Source organism: Anguilla rostrata, chromosome 13, assembly GCF_018555375.3.
Source record: "Anguilla rostrata isolate EN2019 chromosome 13, ASM1855537v3, whole genome shotgun sequence".
NCBI classification, from domain to species: Eukaryota; Metazoa; Chordata; class Actinopteri; order Anguilliformes; family Anguillidae; genus Anguilla; species Anguilla rostrata.
This window is the reverse complement of record NC_057945.1, coordinates 13425655-13451997: the sequence shown is the minus strand read 5'-3', so window position 1 is coordinate 13451997 and position 26343 is coordinate 13425655. Positions and strand designations below refer to the sequence as shown.

At 37.7% G+C, this 26343-nt stretch overlaps 2 protein-coding genes across 3 annotated transcripts in view; both read left to right on the top strand.

Annotated features, from left to right (window-relative positions):
* Positions 1 to 26343, top strand: part of LOC135237808 (homeobox protein Hox-C11a-like) — a 65591-nt gene that overhangs the window by 6165 nt on the left and 33083 nt on the right. Inside the window, exon 3 of one of the 2 annotated variants that reach the window (XR_010324928.1) lies at positions 24609 to 24748. The exons of the other annotated variant lie outside the window; for it this stretch is intronic. The gene's annotated coding sequence lies outside the window, so the exon portion shown is untranslated. Of the gene's footprint in view, positions 1 to 24608; positions 24749 to 26343 lie in introns of those variants that run through there. 2 annotated transcript variants of the gene reach the window in all.
* Positions 21221 to 25912, top strand: LOC135237809 (homeobox protein Hox-C13a-like). The gene is made up of 2 exons (XM_064305290.1): positions 21221 to 22006; positions 24609 to 25912. The coding sequence occupies exons 1-2, from the start codon at positions 21343 to 21345 to the stop codon at positions 24866 to 24868; spliced, it is 924 nt and encodes a 307-aa protein (XP_064161360.1). The 5' UTR covers positions 21221 to 21342; the 3' UTR covers positions 24869 to 25912.

Sequence of the window (26343 nt, the reverse complement as noted above, 5' to 3'; positions counted from 1 at the left end):
TAAAGGAAACTGAGTAAACACAAAACTCATTTTTTGAACTATTTCATTTATTTGACGAAAAAAGTTGATTGCAGCCACCCCTGCTGAATCTAAACCTCATTCATATTGAACCTTACCATCAAAGTGAAGTTGTCACCACAAAGTTTCTACAAGCACGCTATGCCACGATCAAAGGAAATACCAAGAGATGAGAAAAAAGTTGTTGAAATATATCAGTCTGGAAGGGGTTAAATAGCAATTTCTAAGGCTCTTGGACTGCACCGAACCACAGTGAGAGTTATTCCAAATGAAGAATACTAAAGAATACAGTGGTGATGCTTCCCAGGAGTGGCCAGCCTGCCAAAATTTCTCCAGGGGTGCAGCGACAACCCATCCAGGAAGTCACAAAAGATCCCAGAAGAACATCCAAAGAACTACAGGCCTCTCCAGTCTCAGCTAAGGTCAGTGTTCATGACCCCACAGTTAGAATGTCCAGTCATCTCTCTGTGCGCTGCAGCTGAAGTGCAATTGGGTTATGCAACAACACAATGATCCAAAATACAAAAGCAAGTCCACATCTGAATGGCTGAAAAGAAACACAATTTACGTTTTGGAGTGGCTAAGTCAAAGTACTGACTTAAACCCAGTAGAGATGCTGTGGCAGGAGCTGAAATGAGCAGTTCATGCTCAAAACCCTACGAGTTTGTCTAAATGAAAGCAGTTCTGCAAAAAGCAATGTGAATGGCTGCTGTCAAATTATAGGAAGCGTTTGATTGCCATTATTGCTGCTAGAGGTGGTGCGACTAGTTATTAAGTTTCAAGGGGAAATACATTTTTCACGAAGGTCAAATGGGTGTTTGATAACTATTTTCCTTCAGTAACTGAAGTAATCATTTTTAAAAATTGTTTTCAGTTTCCTCAGGCTTCTTTTGTCTAATATTACATTTTGTCTAAAGATCTGAAGATCCGATTTACTTTGACAATTATGCAGTAATATAGGAAGTCAGGAAGGGGGCAAATACTTTTTCATGGCACTGTAACTTGCCTCAGTGATTGTTCATCTTGCTCTCTGAGATGTGGTCTGACAAACATTCAATTATTGGTACAGAAGTGATGATAGAATTTGATTGACAAATCAGAGTTTGCAAGTGGTTATTTACTTGGAAGTATATGCTGTGGTCATGGGGAGTAACTTGCCTTTTTGCAATTTTGACAAAGTTTTGTTTTTACTATGTGTTTAAATGGTAGCATGCATATTCATGGATCACAACTCAAATGTACTCTCTCAAAACATACACACACACACACACACACACACACACACACATATTTCTAAATTCAGGTTTAGCAGAAGTTTTTGCATTCAAGAAGTGGCCAACCTAGGCAATTGGATATTTCTGAAGTGTTAGTATACTCAGTCTTTCAAGTGAATGAGCTACTGTTTGTTACTGTTTGCTGAATATGAAGACATTTAGGAAATCTTGGTATGGTAGACCAGTGATGAGGATTTCGGATGATATCACTGGTAGGAAAATGAAACCAGGAGCAAAATTGGGAAGTGAAAACCAGTAAGATTTTGGATATTTAAGTTCTGTTAACAGAATGCTGCTAGTCTATAAATTGCTTGGATGTCATACCTACCATCCCAATGAGGTCTGGACTGAATTCTTTATTCCAAATATAGTCAACGCTAATATAAAGTACAATCACAATAATATTGTATTTTTATACTAGAAAGAAAAATCAGTTGTGCAATAATTTACTGCAATTAAATTGTGCTGTCCATAGAAAATGGCAGTAAATGTGAAAAGATTTCTTAAACAGGAAAAAAACACCACGATGGCATGTGAAATTGAGTGTTAAAATTGTACTCCTGCGCATATTGTCAACCTCCAACCTCTCATCCAGACTTGGAGATTCACTAGCAGAGAAACGGACTTTTCAATGGAGGAGACATTACAGATACCAAGGAGGTTAATCACGTGGGTGCAGGTCAGCCGCGCTGCTTTCAGGAGGAAGGCAGAATGCATTTGTTATATGTTCAATTTTTGTTTGTACCTTCACCCCAGTCTTGATGTGATTAATGTTACGTCAGGTCTTAATAGCTGTGTAGGCTTTATTCGTCACATGCTTGGGACTGCTCTACTCTTGAAAGAAGGGTAAAGGGTTCTGTACCCTTACATTAACTTCCAGAGACCTTAAATATCCCTCAGCCCACTTTTAAATCATTAACAAGCCGTAACATAAATCTCAGTTATACTATTGGTATGATGGACGGTTTTGTTTTTCCTGTTAAGATTAATGATTTTTCAGAAACTATGACATAAACGAGATTAAGGGAGAGTTGCCATGAAGGTCATTTACTGTAATTATTTAATTACACTATGAAATTTTGCTTCAAACAGCTTTGACATGTCAGTAGTCATTAACCTTTTCAATTTCATTCATAACTTAATCGAGTCGGATACAATTAAATATGCAGGTCCAAGTACATACAGTCCGATGTTACATGCATTCCTCATAGTTTTGTTTTGTTTGGTTCTTAACACCCATGTAAGCTTTTACAAAGCAAGTAGCCTATTATAGACAAATCTAATGTGTGCTATTTATAAATGCCTCTGACCTGGTGGCTTTTTCTTTTCCATCTATCACTTGGAACATCCAAAAGATGAGGCTATGCCAATGCAGCAAGCAAATTAGCTGAGCACATTTAACATTGAACACTGAAGGAACTTAAAAAGTCGAACAAGTTCATGAGTAAAATGAATTTCTTTAATAAATATTAAACATCCGTTAAAAAAGCCTAACGTTTCCCCCAAAAGGACATTACATGTAGATGGTTTTCAACGCTATCTAGTGTCCTTAGTCTCCAAGTCTGAAGCCCTCTTCAGGACCTCCCTGGGTACCAACCCTCTTGTTGTATGTAACATGTAACAGCAAAAAACATGTTGTTTGTTATAGCAACTTAGAAGCTGCATTACTGAACAGCCGTTATATTTATACAGACAGGGGCATCATGTTCCAATCCAATTCCCACTAGAAGACACTGAAAACCATACTAACTTTTCAAGGACAAATAACTTTTTAAATCATGTATGATTTTATTTATTGCAAATTAAAATGAAGCCTTATACCCTAAAATGAGGGGTGTGTCAGTATAAATGTAATGCATCATAGATGTAACACGGTACAAACCTTTTGTGCACTGCTGCAACAGTACCTATTTCAGGTTTGTATGTGCGCAGTCCTCTACCGAATGCCTACAGTACGGAGATATTCGACAACCTTCGTGGGAAATATTTCTAAAAACTGTTTTTGTGCGAGGTAAATAAAAATATGTTCCGGAGGTAATTTGCGCACATAAGGCATTATTTTTATTTACAGTAAATTAAATCATACATAATTTTAAGCAGGTATCTGTCCTTGAATAGTTAGCATGGTATTAGTTAATATTGAGTCCATTTTAGCGGGAATGGTTTGCTGGGTGGCCATTTATAATAAGCACACGCCAGATTGGCCTGTATAGTAGACAATTTACTTTGCAAAAGCTTTCCTCATCAATTTGGACGTTATCTCAACTCACTTCACAGCGTGTTACTTGAAATTGCTTGTGCTTCAATGTTTAGGCACAGTCTTTTTTCATAAATAAAGTCCCATGCTTCATAATATGAGGATGTGTCTGGTCTCACATTACCATTGGAAATGTGTTTCCTGTATTAACATTAGTATGTGCAGAAAAAACGATCATACGCGAATTATAGGGCGCTTTCATTTACTGTTACTATTATTTCGCTCGCCTGTTACAATTATACCGACTTTTTCCTTAGATCGCTCAAAAACATTTTTTTTTTAAATATTTCCCGCAAAGGTTTTCAGATTTCAGCCGATTTCAGGCCTACATTAAATTAGTGACCGTGTTGCAATTATCAAGCGTTACATTTATGGCAACTGTTCCCTACTTCCATAAATGTATCCAACAGTATGTCTACCGTCCCTGCTTGGTTAAAGACATTACATTTCCAGCAGCTTGAAAATAATATTGACCTAAATTAGCTGATCCGAACGGAATCCATTACGTTCTGCACTTTTTCTAATTTATTTGTCTTAGATAGATTTTCTTTCCTTCATTTTGCATGGTGTAGTGCGCGTGGAGTCTGGTAGCCTACCGGCAACCCAAGCAACAGCATCTGTGTTTTAGTCTGCAGATATCTGGGACAGAGTAACATGGTGACTACGAAAGTTAGGTCATTTATTAGAATCTGAGATTTTCGTATCAACAGAGGGAAAGTGCAGGTCGCGACTGTAAAGCCTTTCAATGCGCAAAACCCCTTATTTATGTGTTACTGATTCATGAGGAAACAACAATTCAAAGATAACCCTGGCGATAAAAGAAGTTTTCATATTCTTGCAACACTGTACGACTGTTTGATGTGATAGTTCACATGCCAGTTTCGGGTGTGTTTTAGATTGGCCCAGGCAGTTCTTGCGTGCAGTGACAATTTAGTTTCTGGAGACCTGTCGGCTTTACAATGGCTGGTATGGGGGTATTTGGGGCGGGGTGAGGAGGGACTCGTTTTCTCAAAGAATAAAATACACGTCAAGTAACTCCAAAACGTCGTTATGTTTCCAGATGATGTAAGGCCCTACGAATGAACACATTAATTTATAACATATTTTGACAATTATAAGTTTTTACATCCTGCCGGCTCATCCTGCCGGATCTTTCCTTTCGAGCAGGTGTCTGAGGCTGCATCTGCCATAAGAAATGCTTCCTACCGCACATAAGACAAAAAGATAAAGATTGTGTATATAATTGTGAGATTATGTATATTTTAGTTTCTGCCAACCTTCCGTCTTTACAGTATTGGAGCGTCAAGGGGTTCGTGGCCTAAGGCATGAAAATTAATTTTAAGTGTGTGTGTGTGTGTATATATATATATATACATACATACTTGAAGTCCATTTGCTTGCTTTAGGCCACGAACCCCTTTATGCCCCTACACCGGCCGCTGTACAGCCGGCAGGTTGCCAGAAACTGAAATATCCTTCATCTCATAACTATCCTTTTACAGAGAATTGTCTGTTAATTTTCCTCAACACATTTTATTTTACCAGCCATTCATACTAGAAATGTGATACAAGTTCCACATTAATTCATGCGTTTCTGTGCTTTCTGCCATTTCAGTTATAGTTTTCATCTTATGTACAGTCAGTCATATTGGCCTCATGCAGGTTAGCGTATATGTCTTAATTTATTCTCTTTCAGTATTATTCAGTTATTCCACTTGGAGCTTTCGCACGGTTTATTCATTTCTATGTGAAGGGGTTCGGTGGCATTCCCAAACATATCGGCTTTTTAAAAAATTCATAATTCGCTCTTGCCGAAATAAGATGGAATTTACCGGTATAAACTATTTGTTGTGCATACGGTAAGTGATTATGTTAAAACTCCCAATGTGGAACGATGGAAAAATGAAATAAACGCTGTGATTTTCAGTGAGTAGGCCTAAACTGCTAAATAAAATAACATTCACTGAATAAAATAATACACATGACGCTCACACACACAACAACGCTTGACAGGGCATGCACTCTTCTCCGCGGGGAATAAGCTGTTCGTGTTATGCCACAGTGGTTAGCTTAGGGTGTGCGGTACAAGAAAAAAGTTTAGCCTACTAGTTCACCAACACAACATTGTGTGATATAATGGACTCACTGTGTTTGGTCCGTGTGAAGGTAAATTACTGACTCTGATCATAGGCTGCGTATGGTTGTTACCACATGATGTTCATTAATGTTGCTGTGTTCCGTTTTAAATTGCGTTGCATCACATCCGTACACCATGAAATAAAGGTGATCAGAGAAAATACACAAAGAGTTCAGGACTTAAAAAGTTTGTCGCCTGGAAGGCAAACTTGGTCAATATAATTTTCCAGTTTTCCTGAACCATGTGTCTTACAGTAGACTGGGCTATTGCGATTAACTGTAGCCTATTGCAAATTTTACCTCTGACTAACACGGTGTTTACTGTGAGCAATTGATTTGGTATCAAGTGGTAGCCGAGCCTCTATGCCAAAATAAAACACCAAAGTTAAGCAGGTACTACAGTCACTAAAGCAGTTTAGCCGAGAGATGTTTTTCATCAAGAGAGTGAACTTACATTTCGAAAGGTCATAGGGTACCATCCAGACGTAATCTAAAACAAAAGTCTAAACGGCGCATGATCTTCTTGTTCAAACGTAGAAATTGTAGATTTTGGATTGAGAGTTGTAACTGGGGGAAAATCTTCGAAAAAAGAAAAAAAAGTTTGAAAATAAAAACGTCCAGACCAGCTATAATGCTGATGTTAATTAAAAGGGATGGCGCCTATTGTTGTGGTGTCTGGACAGGGGCAATGGATGTCTCTTAACTTGAACTTGGACTTCCGACGCGACAGGTCTGTAACCCTGGAGACATTTTCAGTCTGCTAACCCTTAACCTGCTTGTGCATAAGTGTAATTGTGCTATATTGTGATACTGTTTTGTTATTTAGTTTTAAAGTTTTCAAATAGTTAAATATTTGTCGGTATTAAAAAACATTTTCTTAGAAAACAATTCGATAAGAAGGATTTAACATTTCCTGAGTGTATAAAATACATCTCAACTACTGGTTTTGTAGTTCGGTGTTTACGCAACCGTTAGATTAGCGCACATTTAACACATATTCTATTTTTTTACAGGTTGTTCGGATTTTCATGTTAATTATTTTACTCAAATGCATCGGGTGCAGCTATGCAGATACAGATTTAGATAATTTTGTGTCACAGGAGTCATTAAGAACGTTGAGATTTATTTGGACTTATGCTTGCCGATATACGGTGATACAAATATTAAAACAGCTGACTCTTATATTTTATTTACAAAAAATTCAGTTGCCAAAAGTGGAAAAAAAATCAGACTTCAAACTGTGGTGACTTTCGATTGTGTTGGCGTTACTGACAAAGTAGATACAATACGTTGTCTATTGTACTAAAAATGTAGTTTTCCCCCCCCTTTTGTTGAAAAAATCCCAAGCACAGATAATAACGACGTATATCGTCAAAACAATTCTGTATCTCCAGTTTCGTCAACCCAATGCATTTTATGTAAAGGCCTATTTGAGATGTACACGTTTTGGCACAATACAGACACATAACTAGTGATTTAATTTCCCCACAATCATAGCCTATGGCATAGAAGGCGAAGTACAGAAAACGTACGGTACTTTATTTTGTTTTTGTTTTTTACCACGGGATCCATGTGGAAAATACGTGGGAAATCGGTATGTGCTAAACATAAAGTATAGGTTCTTTAAAATATCATTGAGATACTGCATTAACTTATCTAAAATGGAAATAGACAGACTTCTGGGGCACATTACAATAAAACAAATGATATATAGAACGTACGACCTAATAATACTTGTGTCATAATACCAAAGGTTATTGCATGTGATGTATTTACAGAATTAAGGGTAATTTTTCATTCAGGACTTCAGTGTAGGCTACATATTTAGTTAGAATGTGTGGCCCCCTGTTTTTTCTGTTTGTTGAATATGTCTGAGTGGTGAGCGCTAATAATAATAATAATTGTAATAAAAGTAATTTTAAAAAATGAGGTGCGTCCAAATGTTGACCAAAGTTAGCAAATATCTGCAATCTGCTAATCATTTAATTGTCTCGACTACGTATTACAGCCACAGATTATAGGATAGCTGTACCATATTCCAATTTAACAAAGCTCATTTGGACCAATTATAATCAGAGTAGTTGTGTACGTCTTGAGCGCAATATTTTCCATTGTGCAACTGCTCTAACATTGGTCTTTTTGATTAAATTGTGACAACATGTACTCTTACATTATTAAATGTTGCCTATTTATTTTACTGCTGGCTATCTTGCTGTGTGTGGTAGATTTTTTGCTTCCCCTACACGCGGTTTTATTTGTCAATACAGCATTAGGCTACACTGTTATTTTTTAAACTAGGGAGTTGTGGTTGTATAACATTTGTCAGCATCTCTTGACCATGCTGTTTTGATGTTTTAGTCGCAAGAACTATAACAACAAGCTTTTTTCCTCCACTCCATTTATGAGACGTCGCGTATTGGGCTAATTCAATATGCTGCTTCTGATGACCATATTTAGCGACATGAGAGTAGACTGTAGTTCCGAGTCATAGTCATAGTTTTTGCCAAAATTTCTACTGCCATTAATTATAATGGTAATGAGTTATCGGCTTGGTCATTTTCATAATTTGTTTCCCCAATTATGATCTTCGCCAGTAGTCTTATCTCACCTGTCCCTGTTTAGGCTATAACCGGTGGAGACACGCAAAAGCTGACGACATGAGGTTAATATGACGTAAGATCGAACCAACATCGTCATACCTAAACTTGCTCAAGAATGTTGGGTAGAAAAGTTGATAGTAGTCGTTTATCACGTTTGATTCCATTTTCAGTGTCCAATTCTATTAGCAATTACTCACAATTTTTGAAAGTGAATTCTGAGGTTTTTTCATTCCTGTGAGGATGCTGGTAGAAATATTTTTATTGGACACGTTCACTACTTTAATGCAGGCTTGGGTGTGGTCATTCGGCAGTGAAGTTGACCCAATGTGAGCTTATCCAAACGCATCCCTGTATTACCCTAGTTTGATTAGATACTGGAATCCAGTTAATGAACGCTGTTAAATGGTCATTTTCCTTACCGGTTCTTTATTCGTGAATGCTGTTATCAGCTCCCTGTCTGAAGAAAATAAATCGTTAAATCTGTTGGTTACTTTTCTGGTAGTCTAATTTGATGCGTACATACCCACGGCATTAGAAGACACAGTCTACCTAACGTTTTATACATCTATTAAATAGATAAAACATTGTGTGTATGACCATTCACAGTTCCCTTAAAAGGACTTGGCTGAGAGGATCCCACGAGACTTCGCACTGCTGCGTTTTTGTTTGTGTTCACTGGTTTATTGGTCAGGGATTGCTTTTTCCATATCTGTGTGATGGAAATGGTCTTTTTCGTGCGGTCTTAACGGCAAAGCTGTCCTGCTAACATCCGTGGTCCCCATCATCATTCGAGAGACGTTTCTGGCGAGTTTGCTTCCATGCGCTTTCAAATATAGCCTACAAGGTTTTCCTTGAACTTCATTTCCGCCAAGGTACGATGCAGCTGACTGTAGACAGTCAGCTTTACGTTTTCATTTAAAAATCAGGTTTAATAACATGTCTTTGGTGTTTATTGCAAATGGTAATCTGTGTAATTTTTCATCAATAGGCGTGTACATATTACTGTTGAAATTTATAGAGTATTGTTATTGTTGTATTACAGTATGCAACTGTAGTGTGTATGGCAGATCACAATGAGATACTGCCATTCAAACAGTAAATACATTTTTGTGGTATTCCATTATGGTATATACATTTGCATATTATAGGAAATATAGTAACTCATGGAAAATCAGCAAATTGTTGCAACTTCTGAGTTTCTGTGTATTTCTAACAAATTATCAGTGGCTCTGTTCTCAGTATGCCACAGAAGTTGTAAACTTGGTCTGTCTGAATAATGTAATGGCTTGCACTCTTCTAGGATGTGCTTTTGGGACTACAAAAATCCACATGTTTAGCAGAAAGGTTGAAAAACTGTACTCTACCACCAAGAGTACCATTTCTTGCACCAAACTGTTTCTTGCACCAAATGTTATTGTCGTAATGTACAAAATTGAACTATTACATTTATTGGTGAGAGCAGGCAACTTTAGTAGTAACAGCTGTTTCATTGCAAATCCTAAGATTTTGACTTTAGTATTCACAACGGATGTATATTGACTCTTATTTCCTGAAACAAAGCGATTTACTAATTTTTCAGTTCTTTTACCAAAATTGTGAGAAATTTTCAGTGACTGGTGAACTTCAGTTTTTTATTTTTAATTATTTATTCATATATTTATTTATTTTTCAAGCTCTAACGCATCTCCAAGTTCAAGGACAAAGGACTGAGATTTAAGTGCAATAAACTGTATCCAAATCATTTTTAACAATGGCTGGAAGTGTTATTTCCTCTGGAAAAATAAGGCCAGAGACATGCAATAAGGTGTCTTATGTACAAAAAGACTAACAGTTTGAAAGGGAACGTGTTCTGTGCTTTCCAGGAGTGCAAACAAGACCGTGGGTATTTCTTTAAAGGCAGAGCTTATAATACAAAAGGATCCTCCGGAATGGATCTGCAAACTGTAGATTTTGGTTGATGCTGAACATAAATTGAACGTCGCATTTGGGTGTGGTACAGTGAACTGTGTGCTGCCTTTGCCAAAATTAATTTGTATTATGAAATTATGAGAAACAACCAGAATATTTACTGCATGCTATATGGACTGTATACCTTTTAGGATTTATTTTTGTTTATGTTATTAATACTTAAATAAGCCATTGTTTAAAGGAGACAAACAGAAGTCTTGGATTCTACTCAGATAAGGGATTTTCTGAGGGTACCTTATTTAGCATGATAAAAAAGAAAAGATATAGAAAATATATTATAGATATTCCATCATGGTAGATATAAAGTTCATAAGATAAAACATGGTATAGTGTATAGTGGTGAATACCTTTCTAAGAAAACTTGCCGTAAAGCTGAATGGTTACATAGCTGGTTTGGAGGGGATGAGTGTATTTTAGTTTGTGTTTATAAGAGCTGATGGACAAAAAGGTGCATTTTTATACAGCATTTCAAATGAGGGTGCATTGATTTTTTTAGAAATATATTTTTCCTGATAATTATCTTTAAAATCTAAAAATCAGTTAATCAAAAAACGTGTTGGTGCTGAAAGAATTTAGCATTAGCACATTAGCATTCTGGAGTGTCTCCCTGTTCCTATATAAACACAGCTTTATTTTTCAATTGGAACTGATACTCACTTGCTGTATGCATACTGGGTTCAGGATTGTTCTTATGATGAATAGAAAAGGGGTCCTAACTGGGATAACCTCAAAACTGACTAACCACCCCCCCCCCCCTCCAAAGACAGGAGAGCTAAGGCACACAGAGCATTGTGCACACTTAGCAGTATTACACGCTGGGTGAACTGCCGCTGTAGAGAATGAAGCCCCCTCAGAGTCGATAGAGCAAAGTTTGCATGTTATTTGGGAATGCATTTTTGTTCGACTTTGTACTTGAAGTTTCCCATTGAAATTTAGTGTAAAAGTTTGCGTTTCAAATAGATATTAAACCCAAGATAAGGCCGCAAACCTCAACATAAAGCAGTATTATGAAGTTTTCATTTCCCATTATTTTTCAAATGTGTACACATCTGATTGGAATAATTTTATAGTTGTGCAGAAATTTGAACTTCATTTAAACATATTTTTTATCAGAAGTTAAAATGGGGAAAAAGCAAGTGACAGAACTGTGAGCTCCATCTCTAAACCAAATTCTGTGAATTTCATTGACATTAATTTTTTCATTCATTACTGAAATTAATTACCTGAACCTGAATTCATCCATTCTGTTGCCAACATTGGAAGTAAGAATGCAGCTTTGACAAGGAAAGGAAGTTGTGATCATTAACCCCTGTTGTTTGCAAGTAAACAGATATTTACTGGGTTTGTGGTATTGGGATGTCCATAACAGTACATATTCTTCTGTGAGAAATTATTGGTATATGTCTGGGCTAAATTAATGTGTGGGCTTATGTTTAGAGTTCAGGTTCCCAAAGCAGAACAGCTCTGTTTTCTCATTTGACCTAAGGCTTATGAGCTAAAAGAATGAATTGGTTGGCCCATTTGTTAATGTTATGTACTTCATTGAGGTGTACATGGTCTGTTGTCTATGCTACATCCTAGATTTCTAGTGTATTTTTGACAAATGGAATTTTGCTGGTATACTCTGATAAACAGCACTTGTATCACTTGAAAATGTGTGCTGAAGTCTATGGAACCGATAGTAAAAATGTTTACCATTGTTTCACAAATGAATCACTTCAAAGTGTTAAATAGAGAGGGAGAGCATTGTGTGGCCAATTTGAATCCAATTTGACTGTCGTTGCTATACATGAAGTCAGTTACAAGTATGTTTATCCTGTATTTCGGTACTTTGGGGAGCCTGGCACAAATGGTTATTTGTTCATTCTAATAATGTTAGCTGCAAGCCAGTCAATTATAGCTTTTGCAAATATGCAAAACAACCTGTGTAAACAATTTGTAAGATTCCTATTGTACTCGCTATATATAAACAGTAAACAGTAATGACAACATTGTCATGCTGTCTGTATGCATTTAATTAGTAACATAGTTTGACAGTTGTGCTGGACTTTTGGACAATTGTAAACCAGTTAAGAGTCACCTTCTCAGTAACTCAGTGATTTTGATCCATTATAGCATGCTTTTGCGGCAGCACTAGCTGCTTTGCATGCAATTGGAGCTTTTGGAATGGAGCTATCTTGCTTGTTACTCTCTTGGTCATGTGTGCTGGTGTCCAGATTGTACATTTACAGAGAAACTATTTTTAACTGAATGTTTATTGTAAGACAAAAGGCAGTACAAAATAAACAATACTGGTTGTTAGCTATGTTGTTTGTTTGAAAATGTTAAGATATTACTTCATGCTGATACTGTTGCTCAGAGAAACATTTATTTGTTTAACAAGTACATTTTTTTTCCAAAAAGATATGCATCACAAATATTTACAGCCCCTTTTTGAATGCTTTGTGCACCCTCCATTCACATGGGTAACTGAGTCATCTTCTGCAGTGTTTTATGCAGTTTATGAACTTAGTGGGGGTGGGAGATCTTTGACCATTCTGCCATACTGAATCATTCAAGATTCTTCAGATCCTCTGGTCTGCTCTTACAGACTGCCCTCTTCTTAAAACCGCACATTGCTGTTTGAGTTCAAGTCTGGAGACGGAGACGGCCTTTGCAGAATGATCATTCTGAGCTCTGTTAACCATTTATTGGTTGATTTTGAAGTTCAGCACTGGAACTTTGATTAGAAGCAGCCATTATGGTCAGATGAAACCAAAATTGAGCTTTTTGGCCATGGACACTTGTGGTGGGTTTGGCCGGATCTTTGCCAAATGTTTCAAAGTTTTTTTTTGGATGTACTGGTTAGCTCCCGGGGATCTTAACCCTCCTGTTATGTTGCGGGTCAAATTGACCCTTTTTAAAGTTTGAAAATCTAGGAAAAATACTTAAAATTATTTTTTCAGTATGAAACTTCTTCTACTGGCCTTAATTAGTGTAATCAACATTTTAAATGAAAATGGTTCATTTCATGTATTTGCAAACCCCCCCCTGTATGGGGATTGACCCGGGAACATTTTTGCTGTACCTAAAAAATGAACAGAACAGGAGGGTTAAGGCCAGTGGAATCATGAACTCTACCAAGTAAAAACCTTTTGCTAGAAATGGAGTATCTCCTTGCCAGAAAACCAAAAAACCCTAAATTGGCCACAAGCAAGCGGATGGTAATAGGTACTAAGCATAACTTAAAATCTGACAAAAAATTGTAAACTGAAAAAATCGTGACTGTTTTGCACTGCCTATTTCGGTCTTTTGACTTGAACTGTTCTAAAAGGTTGGGCTTGAGGAGAACTGTTCACAAGCATGGCAGAAGATTCTTAAGGCTCTGGAACGATTATGCTGTGAGGAACAATCGAATATCCCCCATGCGCTCACCCATCTCATAAAACATTATTGAAGACAAATCAGTCATGTTATCCATTTGAATTGAGGGTGCACAAAGCTCTAAAAACAGGAGTGTCAATGTTTGTGACATATCTTTTTGGGTAAAAATACTTGTCATAGTATTTTAATGTATTCAATATTCAGAACCAGTATATAGTGGGGAATGCATACTTTTAGGATTTTATTGAGAATACAATATAGCTCATTACCTGTATTAGTTTATACAGCTTTGTTTGTCATATTTAACCAGGGTGTGAATACCAGACGTTAGCATACCTTTCCATGGCGTTATGTTAGCCATTTTCCTTCAAAAGTGACTGACATTCAAACAAACAACTGCCAAAACACAGCCTTGCGGATTTCTTAGTCACGTGCATCTAAAATGACTAAAGGCGATATATCTGATGAGGTGCGATATGAGATAATTCAACTGCATAAGAGGTGAAGGTCAAAGGAAAATGAGTAGAAAAACTTGAGTGCAAGACACAGAGAAAAGATGCCTAGAAATAGAGACTCCTAACAACCATGCAATAACTGGTTGACTACCGAAACTATCACCATGACAAGACAGCATGTACAAATTTTATCTTTGAGAGATCAAGCCCCACTCTGGCTTCAGATCTGAAGTAATCCACAGCTGTTTCAGTTGGTTCTTCCATTGTGAGAAGACTACTTAATGCTATGGGTCTGAAAGGATGTGTAGATGTCAGAAAGCCTCTACTGAGAAAAGGAACTGGTATGCCGAAACTGGACACATGTGGAGGACAATTTTATGGAACGATGAGTCTAAATTTGACATTTTGACAATTTGAAGGAACGAATGTTTGAACCATGCCTACAACCATCAGTCTAGCATGGTGGAGGATCAGTTCGTGGTTGTGTAACAACATCTGGAGTTGGTTATTTGATTGAAGGCATCCTGAATGCTGATAAATATGAACAGTTCTTAACATATCATGCAATACCCTCCGGACAACATCCTTTTGCACCAGCAGATTGTGGTTGCTGTTTCACTGTAGACAGGAGAAACGGTTCCTTTCTAGTAGAGTTCTTCCTGTATTTGTAGTGCAGTTTTGGTTTGTTATTCGATAAATGTGCATATATTAACTGAATCTTCTATACCTAAAGTTTTTTTTTTAATAAGTGACCAAATCATTTTGGCCTGTATTGTTTATGTGTGTGTGTGTGTGTGCGTGCGTGTGTGTATACATATATGGAGAGAGAGGAAGAGACATACCACACATACACACCACAATGAAAGCAATGCTAATTGGTCTTTTTTGTATTACATGGAAAAAAGTGTCTACTCATCACTAAAATATTATTGCAAAAGTGGCAAAAAGTGTTTCATATTGAGCAAGTGTAACAAATATGAGAACACACGAAAACAATGCTTTCTGAATGAAAATAAATAAGAAAATTATTTTGCAATAAGCCCACATTTTGAATGAAAATAAATAAGTAAATTATCTAGCAATATCTAGATATCTTTTTCCATTGTCGTGTGTCTGTGTGTTTGTGTATCTTCTCATTCCAATGCGTTTTGGGATCCATAACACATATGTAGGTCACGTGGTTCTTCATTTTTTTTGTTTATTCAGTTAAGAATTCATTTTCTACAGAACACGTTCTTCGGGCTATGATAATTGGTACATGAAATGGACGTGTGAAACGTTTTTCGGGAGTATCCCAGAGGTTACAGGTTTTAATCGCGTGATTGGCCTCTCCTACTGTGTTCTTGAGCAATTTGCTTCAACTCAACACAGGTCTGTACGGAAAAGCAATGCATGTCGAATGTCGTACCCTTCAAGGTAAAATCGAGACGATTTAGTTTTTCTTTTTGTTGGCAGGAATCCATCAAAATCATTTCTGATTTAGTTGGGTTAACATAAACCATCAAGGCATGAGCGAATCAGATATACGTCCTAATAGTAACCCATGACTATTGGACATGGGATTAATAATAGTTGAAGCAGCACAATGAAACTGATAAAAAATTTTAAAAAACATGGTTGTGCGTGCTCATGTCCCCTTCAGAAGTCAGTTTTCGTTTTTTTATTGTGTTCATCTTCTTACAAAGGCAAACATCAATGCATTAATAGCCTACCTATCAACAAATAATAACGTTAGCTTAAAGACAGCTATATTATTTCGCCGATTTACAACGAAGAAGACAGCCAAAAACGACCAGCATATCAAAGACGTTGGCACAGTTGGTATTATGCAAATACCTGGTTTGTCTATTTCTTGTTGTTTTTTCACACATGGAAAGTTATCCAGCTCCATATTCTATAAATGTCTCATAATTGAACAACTTATAAAGTTGACTCAGAAAACCCGGTGTCCAAATGGTGCTGCGATGGTAAATATATTTCCAAGGAACCGTTTGGTTATTTACAAGAATTCTGTTAGTAGAGTGGATGGTTTTATGCTTACAAAACAAATGTCATATAAAACAACACAAATACATAATAATAATAATATTAATAATAATAATAATAATAATAATAATAATGCTGTATTAAAATTATTTTATTTATCCTTGAATATCCCATGGCTGATTTGACATTCCCTGTACATCCTCAGGACCTGGAGTTTCTGTAGACCGAGAGTTAAGTCGCACTTGAAACCTTTTAAACCTTACTTGTAAAGCAAAAGTAATCGAAAGTATGATACTTATACTGTATCCTAGTTCAACAGTGTAATATTTATTTTCTTTTTTTCTCATCCATATATCAATCATTAATGTATGCTAATCTGTATTATTACGCGCCAGTTGTTTTTAAAAGCAGTCACTATTGAAACTGATACTGTTTGTATTTAACCTATATTTTTAATTAAAATATAAACTTACCTTAGTTTCCACCTGTAATAAAAACACCCACGAAGCCTTGGCGACTGTATGGCCTATATGTGCAATGCAAATTTAGCTATCAAAGTTGAGGCGTATATTTGGATGCAAATTTCTGTCATATGGTAGGCATGTATGATAAACAATGATAAACCATGTCTGGTTTTCTATTTATACTGCATAAGCTATTATTCTTTGGTTTATTTTTCTCAAATTGAACCCACGTGTTTAACAACCTCACCAATCTCCATTCCATATGGTTGAATCAATGTTGGACGAAATAAATACACCTTTCAGTAGGTTATTTGAAAGACGACGTGGGTTTCTTGTGAAATTAAGTGTTTATGTGAAGAAAATAAAATAGGAATCACTGAAAAACTGAAGACGGAAAACGTCCATGGACGTAACTTCAGATACTTTAGGCACCTCCACGCATGCGTACAAATGACCAGACAAGCTGAAACACATGGGACGTCCATCTATTCGTTTACACTGGTATTTAATCAATATGAAGCTTTTTTCAAGGTCACCTTCTTCGTGTTCTCTGCATATTTGCAATGGAAAAACTATGCATGTTGCTGAAAAACATGTTGAGTCTGTATTTCTTAAAATATGAATATACGTAAACTATTCAACTATAGACATTGTGTAGAAACAAACAAAATTGACCACTACTCCCTTTGAACAAAGTTATAATGGACTATTTGGGGCATAGCATGATAATCATAAAAATGGTACCGCCCCATGTAGGCCTACTGGTGTCGCCAAGGTTTTCCTGTAAACTGTTTCTCACCGAACATAGTAAGTTATAAGGAACCAACTGATCAAAACAACTGAAATAATCTGAAGTAAATTTGTATTGAAATAAATCTGTAGCGAATTAGTAATTGTTTGGGGGTATTTCGATGTTTTCTACATTCAAGTTTCTAAGAGAAGTGGGGTTTTCAAGTTGAAACTGCAAACCTTATGCAGAAGCGCGTGTGTTCTCAGGCACGCACTTCCATACTCCTGAAATGTGGTTAAGCAGAAGTTCATACACGTGGTATTTTCATGTTCTTTGATCGCTGTGCTCGAGCGGGCCAGGTCAGGCCAGGCCAAGCCAAAGGCTGAAAGGGGCTGAGGCGCGGACCTAAGATATGATTTAATATGTACAGTAAGTCCTGGAAATCACTTTAGAACCTAACTTTGTTCATAAAATATATTTTGGTGAAATCTTGGTAATTTAGGAAACATTTCTAGTGAGAAGAAAAAATGTCCCCACGATGGAAAATTAATAAATCTATTTTTGCATTTAAAAATATATTGTGGAATAACGACCCCCCTCTATTGATAAATGAGAATTATCTTAAAATTGAATGTATTGAATTCAAGTCATGAATTAACTTTCTTTGGCTGACTTTAATTGTAAATGAAAGATTCGCGCGTTTATGTGCATGCGCCAGAACGACTTGCCAGGCTATGTATTGAAATATTTGCGGTTACGTCTTTTTAACACAGCAGAAAAGATTAATCTCGAAATTCCACAGTAAACTAAAATAAAATTTGTGAGCGGTTTCTGACTGATAAGGTGCACCGCCTCCGGGAAATTTTTCCTGTTTTAATTGAAACAATAGATAAAATGCATCTTGGTGAATGGATAACTAACGGGAGGTATCGAACCAGGAAATAAGATTATCAGTTTTGCTGTAATTGGTGCAGATAGTATAGGTTCAATAGACGCTTGGTTTATTTTGCATTACATTACATTAATTTAGCAGACGCTTTTATCCATTGGAACTGTCCGGCGTTACCGATATGTAAGAATGTTTCAACTGTCATTTTGATTTAATAGAGAGTAGTCCTGCCTCCATGCAGGTATTGAGAAAACACAAACAATGTTGTGTCATTTATTCACTCGTCTATAGCTGAAATATTTAGCCAACGGTTGTTGAAACAAAAATGATAACAATTAAATGTAAAGCACACATGCTATATTTCCTCGCTTTAAACGAGACATAATCAGCGGATAATGGCGCTTGGGGTAAATCTATTCGTGATTAAAAATAGGTTAATGAAATAGCTTTATATTACATAATAGAATCAAATGTTGGAACAAAGGTGGGATAATCTTTATTATAAAGTGTGCATTCATAACATCGTGTATTTCTTGACTTCTTTTTTAATCATTGGGTCAATCCCAAAAATAGTATGTCCGAATTATGTATTGTGAGTCACGGGAGTTATGATTTATGACATCACAGTCGAGACTTTTGGTCAGACTGCAACTACTCAATAGTGGAAAATGCCACTTATATTGTAACTTTTAACAAAAAGTCGGATCAGTTGTATTCTGACATGTTTGGGTTGGATGGCGTTAGTAATATTTGGAACTGAATAAAAGTCCATACATTGCATCCGCTCGTCTTGTTATCTTCGTCGCCACCCCTTAAAGGTGAAATTAAATGGTGCAGAGGATAGTCTAAGAGTGATAATCCCAAATCTTTCTTTTTCCTGTGCAGAGACTCTGGAAGCCTTTCGTCCTATTGATAGCTCTCCTAATTGCGCCGCGTTTGCATGTTAAATCGACTGTGCCAGTGTGAAGTTCATTCTTGTCTGTCTAGACTCGGATTACGACCGTGTTTGTCTACGTTTTTTACCTTGACCTTGGACTTCCTTGCAGCTGTCAGTTGTAAGAACCGTCAATATTTGTCAACTATCTGAACCACCGGTCTAGATATTTCCTTTTCCCCAACCTTACACTTAAAAGAACCTAGCATATGACGGTTGCATATTGCATGGCACAGGTCAGGTTTATTTTTGTTGGTCTTACCCACCACGACTAAAAAGTACAATAGAATACGCGTTTGCAACGAAATTACTGCGCCTGACGCGTCTTCTAGTGCTTACGATAAATTGTGTGCATATCGCTAGTTGCTTTGATGATGAAATGTGGCCTTTGGGATTGGTAGGCTCATTATTTTATTTTACCATTTAAAATGTATGCTTTTTTTCTGCGGCTCATAGAGACTCTCATTATAATATAATTGTATCCATCATGGATAGCAACGCGTAAGGAAGATTGTATGTTAGCTGGTGAACGAAACAACACCTGAAACATAGAACTTCATATGCTCTCTTAAGTGGACGAAATGTAATGGCAGTCTGTATAAAAACCTTGAAGTCCTTCCGTTTAACTTGTCAGCAAATATTCAGTTGGCCAGATCATATTTTTCAGCCTATTAATTAGGAGCGTGCACTGAATTGTCACTACTGCTAGATGGCATGTAATGAGGAAAATAAATAATTTTACATTTTCAATGAAATTAGCTTTGGACACCTAGTCGGTGTTTCTGGACGAAACCGTACCTATTTAACACTTAAGCACACATATATGCCCCCCTACATAAAATGCAGTGAATATATTTACATCGAACTTGCAGCTTTAGTGCTGGTTGTTCAAGAGACAAAACAAACGCACATTTTCAAGATTGCATCTTTCACTTTGCTTGTGTTTGTATACATTTCCTGGACATTACTTAATTACCTAATTTATTTTCTCTGAAAAGTACTAGAAGTACAACACTACTGTTCCTACTCCCACTACTACCAATTCAACAACAGCAACTACTTCTAGTTATTATTGTTAGTATTAAGTAGTAGTAGCAGCAGCAGAAGCAGTGGTAGTACTATTATCGATTCTAACAATTACAACGTCTTATTATCATATGATCATGTTAGAGTGTCATAAAAATTACAGAGATCATATGCAGTAGGGGTATAGTTGGTTTACCAGTTGCCGTTTCTTTCAACTGTTTACGGGTAGTGTTTTTCTATCTCTTTTAAAGTACGAACATTTACTGTACTTACTCCACACTTTGTATTCTCTGGTGTTCTGAAATTGTTGTGTCTATGGAGTTATGTCAATATTTGTTTTCTTTTTTACTTCGTGCAATAGAATACATGTATTTTCTGATGTTTTTCTTGTTTTCCTGTTTGGTTTCGTATAACCTTCTGCCTCACTCAATATCACTCATTCAAATTAGCAATAGCCTAAGACCGCTCGCTATAGTCTTATTGCATATCGAGTTTATAAAATTGAATATATATATATATATATATATATTCAGAACGTGTCTTTCTGATATCAAGAGTGACATTAAATTAGTTATTTCTGTGATATTTTTGTTTTTGTCTAAACCACATTCACATTTAATATATCAATTGTGTTAATATATATCCTGTCCCATGTTTCTTGTAACAAATCTGTTACACCTACGAATATCAATGATTTTTTCAACGAATACACCCATAAGCGAAGCTGTAGATATGTACACCAAAGCAGAACTTAAAGATATATAATTTTGCCTTTACCGATTATTGCATTTTCTGGTTTAAAGAAATGACTGTCTACAACCTCTTCCAATTTTAAATCGGTTACAAAACAATAATTGTAATAACGTCACAAAGAAATCGATGTTTACTTTAAAACAAGTTTTCCTGGGATCGCCCACGTTATGTAGTTGGCGTAGTTTGCGTCTAACTTCGCCTTTAAAGATTCCTGACTTTAAAGTCATTTCAGCCAATAAGATGGCCAGATAGTCTTCAAAAAAACAACCAAGAAGCGGTCGGCGAATCTGTTTAAAGGGATTTGCCCCCCCTCGCCCCATCATCTTCGCTTCAGCCTCGTTATCATATCACGTGACCCATAGCCTGGATTCTAATGATGAATTCGACACTAGGGGTCTTGGGTGCGCATGCGCTCGCGTAAAAAATGTGCTTCGAAATGAGGTGTCTCTTGGAGTAGGCGACTTTTAAAAAGCATCGACAGCCCATGATATGACGACTTCGCTGGTCCTGCATCCACGCTGGGCGGACACCTTGATGTACGTGTATGAAAAAAGCCCGAATGAAAACAATCCAAATAAAAACCAAGCCATGGACGGACTAAGCGGGAACTGCCCCGCTAGCCACTGCAGGGATCTCATCTCTCACCCGGCGCTGGGACGACATTCAGGCAGCATAACGACACACCAGGGCTCCGTGTACTCGGATATATCTTCTCCAGACGCCGGTCGACAGTGTCCCGCTCCCCAGACTTCATCTAGTGCAACTCTGGGATACGGTTACCCGTTTGGAAGCCCCTATTATGGGTGCAGGTTGTCCCACTCACACAACATGAACTTGCAGCAGAAGCCGTGTTCTTATCACCCGTCAGAGAAATACACGGAGCCTAGCAACACGCTGCCCACGGAAGAACTGTCCAGCAGGGCCAAAGAGTTCGCCTTTTACCCCAGTTTCGCCAGCTCCTACCAGACTGTCCCAGGTTATTTAGACGTGTCCGTGGTACCTAGTATTAGTGCACATCCGGAACCGCGGCACGAGACATTGATTCCCGTGGAAGGCTACCAGCACTGGGCTCTTTCAAATGGCTGGGATGGGCAGGTGTACTGTTCCAAGGATCAAACACAGTCCGCTCATCTCTGGAAGTCGCCATTCCCAGGTAGGTACAATAAGCCTGTTGGTGAATGATATGTCATTATTGTCATTATAATAACAAAGTATCATTATCAATTAACCATTATTCATATATTTCATTATTAATATGTCAGTGGGAAGCCATTTAATCTCTAATACTCACAAGGAAATTCGTGCCATCTGTGTGTGTGTGCGCGCGTGCGTGGTGTAAATACGAGTTAAAATCCAATTTTGTTAAGCTCATGCATCTAGGATGACGAATTTATATGGAGGTGCATTGTATCTTGAAGGTAACCTAAAATACAATGTACTGTTGTACCTTTTCAAATGGTAGCTTATTGCGTTTTGCTTATTCACTGCCCACTGACTCTTCCTTTATTTTGTCATGTGGAATAATGTGGAAAAACCCAATCGCAAATGTGCCCATAAGGCAGGAGGTAAATGAGAAGGTTAACGAAAAAACCCAGCAAATTGGGTAGCCTATTTGATTTACCTTGAGGTTTGCGACCGAAAACACGGAAGTGAACAAGCCTTTTTCATTGGCGATCGGAGGTGGCATTAATAGCAGTGCCTTTCAAAATAACTTCAGGACGAATTCCTGGCACAGCTCCAAAAATAAATGAACGCCACTGGCAGAACAAAAGCTGAGAGATGTTTGGATATGAAGTCTGCAAGGCGATAGTTTGTGTCCCGTTCCAAAAAAATAGGGGGGGGGGGATGTTGCCCATAGCCGTATTCTAATTCAATACTTCAAATGTTTTAGAACGAATTAAGGGTTAAGTCCTGGTGGTCCTGGTGGTTTACAGTGCTACACGCACATTGGAACTGGATTTAGCAGCATACCGCTGCTTTCCCCGATGAAATAGCGGGTACTGTTTGCACAGACTCCGAGGCAATAAATCATGGATGCCTGTCTTTGTCATCAGCAGCCGAGATCTTTCGCCATAACCTTTACATAACTGTTTCGTATCTCCATCTTCTTTAATTCGGCCTCGGTAACACATTTTGATACAAATTAACACTTTTGAGCACTTTTGGTTTCCTGGGCTATTTCTGTGCATTTCAGGATACCTTTCACAGTCAAATTTAGCAATAGAGTATGGCTGTTATGCAAGGTTTGTTTACCATGGGTGTCATGAACTGTATTGAATTTGGACTTAAACAAACAAATTACTCCTGACCCTGCCTACTCAACCACCCGTGTCCGACTCTGTCTGTATACCTCATTTCGCCTGACTGTCTATTAGAATACGTACCCTCTCAGTGTAATGTTCTGTCGCAGTAGAGACTGTTTACGTCTTTGGTAGCCGTATATTACCCGCTACTGTTCTGTTGCGTCGTCAGATTGAAACCCAAGCCTCCTATGGTATATTGGATATTTGCGACGAATAGTGTGACGTAGATTGACCAAGCGTTTATAAGAGCAAAAATGCGCCTTAAAAATCACTAACCCATTGACGTCCGCCCAGTTGCTTGATTACTGTGAATAATTATATCACGCGAGTGGGAATAGCATATTTCGTGTTCTGAAGTTAAACTTATATTGCAGAACACCAGAACGGCAGTTCTGAGATTTCTCCTAGGGTTTTGACTGTTATACTTTTTGTAGTTGTGGAGGACGAGATCAGAATTGTTTGCGTCTTGTCCTTTTAATCACTTACAAAGACCAATGGAACAAGCCGGTTAACATTGGTTAGGACGTCTGGTTCACTTATAGCATTGACTTGAATACAATATGCTTTTAATGGCATAGGCAAGCATTCAGAATGGTATGCCTTGTGCTGGCATGTGTTGACGAGACTGTGCGTTACCGGTTATGGAATCCTCCTATAAAACAAAAACCTATAGCATTTGGGGCCGATTCGCTGTCCAGCAAGCAGAAACATTTAGTAACGTAGGCAATGTCAGAAGTGTCAAGTTTACTTCGAGGAAAAATGTCTCTTGGGCTTTACCCAACGTCTTCTTTTGGGTCGCGGGAATGTCGGGCAGTATTACATTTCGCACATCTACATTTGAACGCATATTCCGAGAAACAAAAATGTGAAAGGTTTGTCTTTACTGCTAGTATAGTTAGTTTTTTGTTCGTTTTACGATAAAATGATGCGTACTGTAGGCCTATTCCTAATATTATTTATATTCACAAGGCCTCTGGCTTATGATAGGCTATCCGTTTAACCATTCAAAACCATAATGACTACTACAGGAGTAGTGTATTTTCAGCCCTGGACAGTTACCAGGATTATGAAGTTTACCTCCCAAATCCTACACGAAGAGCCTGTAGGTCAATAATGACCGACCAATGAACGCAGCTTGAATTCATTGCAAACACGCAGTCGCGGGCTCGTGCGAATATGATGTTGAAGAGACAGTAGCAGTTCGAGCTGCAACTGACCGGCGGAGTTCGAAAGGTTTCCTAATAAGCAATAACATGGAATGTGGTATTACAGAACTTTTATGAACAACACGTCGATTCGATTCTTGGCTATTTTCTGTATTTAATTTAGGTTTAGACTGTTTTATGTTTGTAGGCCTAGCATTACACTACTATTGATGTTGACGTGATTATTATTGTCATCTGCATTTTCTGGGCCAAAGCGTTCACTGTCACATGTATTCTTCTGTCACAGATGTGGTTCCGTTGCAACCTGAAGTCAACAGTTACCGTCGAGGTCGCAAGAAACGGGTTCCGTACACCAAGCTCCAACTTAAGGAGCTGGAGAAAGAATACGCAGCCAGCAAGTTCATCACCAAAGACAAGAGACGGCGCATCTCGGCAACAACTAACCTCTCCGAGCGCCAGGTTACAATCTGGTTCCAAAACCGTCGGGTCAAAGAGAAGAAATTTGTCTGCAAATCTAAGAGTAATGCGCATATGCATACTACTTGATGTATTTCCGGTGTGCTCCTCCCCTCACATCCCCCCGATCAAGAAGTCAGAATCATGTATCTCATTAGAAGTCGTTTCTGGTGGTGGCCGATTGTATAGAGACACCTGAACACCTTTCCATCCTGGTTTAGATTTTTCTGAAAATTTAACCTCTACTCTACATCCACCACCTTGGCTTTGGGGGGAAAAAATACAAATCTTTAAGACACACTGAACTCCGTTAGTACTTGTCTCATGTTTTATGATTGCGAATATTCTCGTGAGTTTGGTCCCTGTTTCACAACAGATTTGTGGAATATGCTTTTTTCTTGCCCGCCATTAGTTGACAAACAAAATCTTTCTCCTCTCTTCGTCCTTACTCACGTTTCCGAATACCAACGTCCTTAGATTCTGTTCTTTTGATCTTAGCGTCTGAAAAAGTAAGGACCGTAAGCAATATAGCTACACTACTTAGAGGATGAATCCACAGCTCTAAACGAGAAATGTGTGAACTACATTACATGATTCAGATACGCTTACAAAATGGACTCTGAATGGTTTCTGGTTTATTGATTTATTTTTGTCCCGAACAAAAATCGTGATCAACCATATTGGAACGAGGGACATGAAAACTCCGAAAACTCTCATTTGTTTGATATACGGCTTACTCCTTTTGGTGCTTAGGATATAAGCAAGGCTGCTAATGTTAAAATGTACAGTACATTTATTATTTAATGAATATTCTCTCGTATGACAGGAGTTGTAAATTGGAATGTTTTATGAGGTTGATATTTTGTTCTTTGGTCAGTGAAGGATATGTGTCCTCCATGCAACTGGAATGATTGTAATCAGTTTAAGAAAGTTAAGTATTACATATTAATGCACAATCTTCCCTCTCCTTATTTTGTTTGTAAAGTTAATGTAGGTCTTAATGCATTTGAGCTGTGCATTCGCCTTGTAAGCATTTGGCCCCTTTCCTTTGTGCAGGTTGTGAACTGTGATGTGGTTGATTCAAATGTACTCAATGGAAACGTGTTTCATAAATAAATGATAAATGGAAAAACTTCCCTTGTTAGTTACTTAGGGGTTACCATTTATATGATGGAAGATGACTGTCCTTTGCCATAACCTATGACTGTCATGTGCTCTCTCTCTCTCTCTCTACCCCCCCTCTCTCTCTGTCCCTCTCCCTCTCTCTCTCTACCAAAACACCTCAACTGTATGCTGCTGTTTATTTTCCAAGTCACATACGCGCTCAATGTTGCGCTGAAACATTCTGACCAGACAGTATTATATTACTGTAAATGCAGTGGGTACGTCGGTGCACCCGCTATCTTGCGACCAATTAGGTGGATACTTACTTAATTGTTGTTCATAACCCCACATGTTTGGGCCGAATGGAGCATAAACCGCCTTTTTATAAGTCAAATAGTAAGCACCCTCGTCTTTTCTTTGATCCGTTACCAGCGATTATCATTTAATTCAGGGACCGCTTA

What these genes read in the sequence shown, in the direction of transcription:
- LOC135237809 (XM_064305290.1), top strand. Translation starts at nt 21,343, where the DNA reads ATGACGACTTCGCTGGTCCTGCATCCACGCTGGGCGGACACCTTGATG. An exon ending in CTGGAAGTCGCCATTCCCAG is followed by an intron (nt 22,007 to 24,608) that starts GTAGGTACAATA and finishes CTTCTGTCACAG; the next exon opens with ATGTGGTTCCGTTGCAACCT.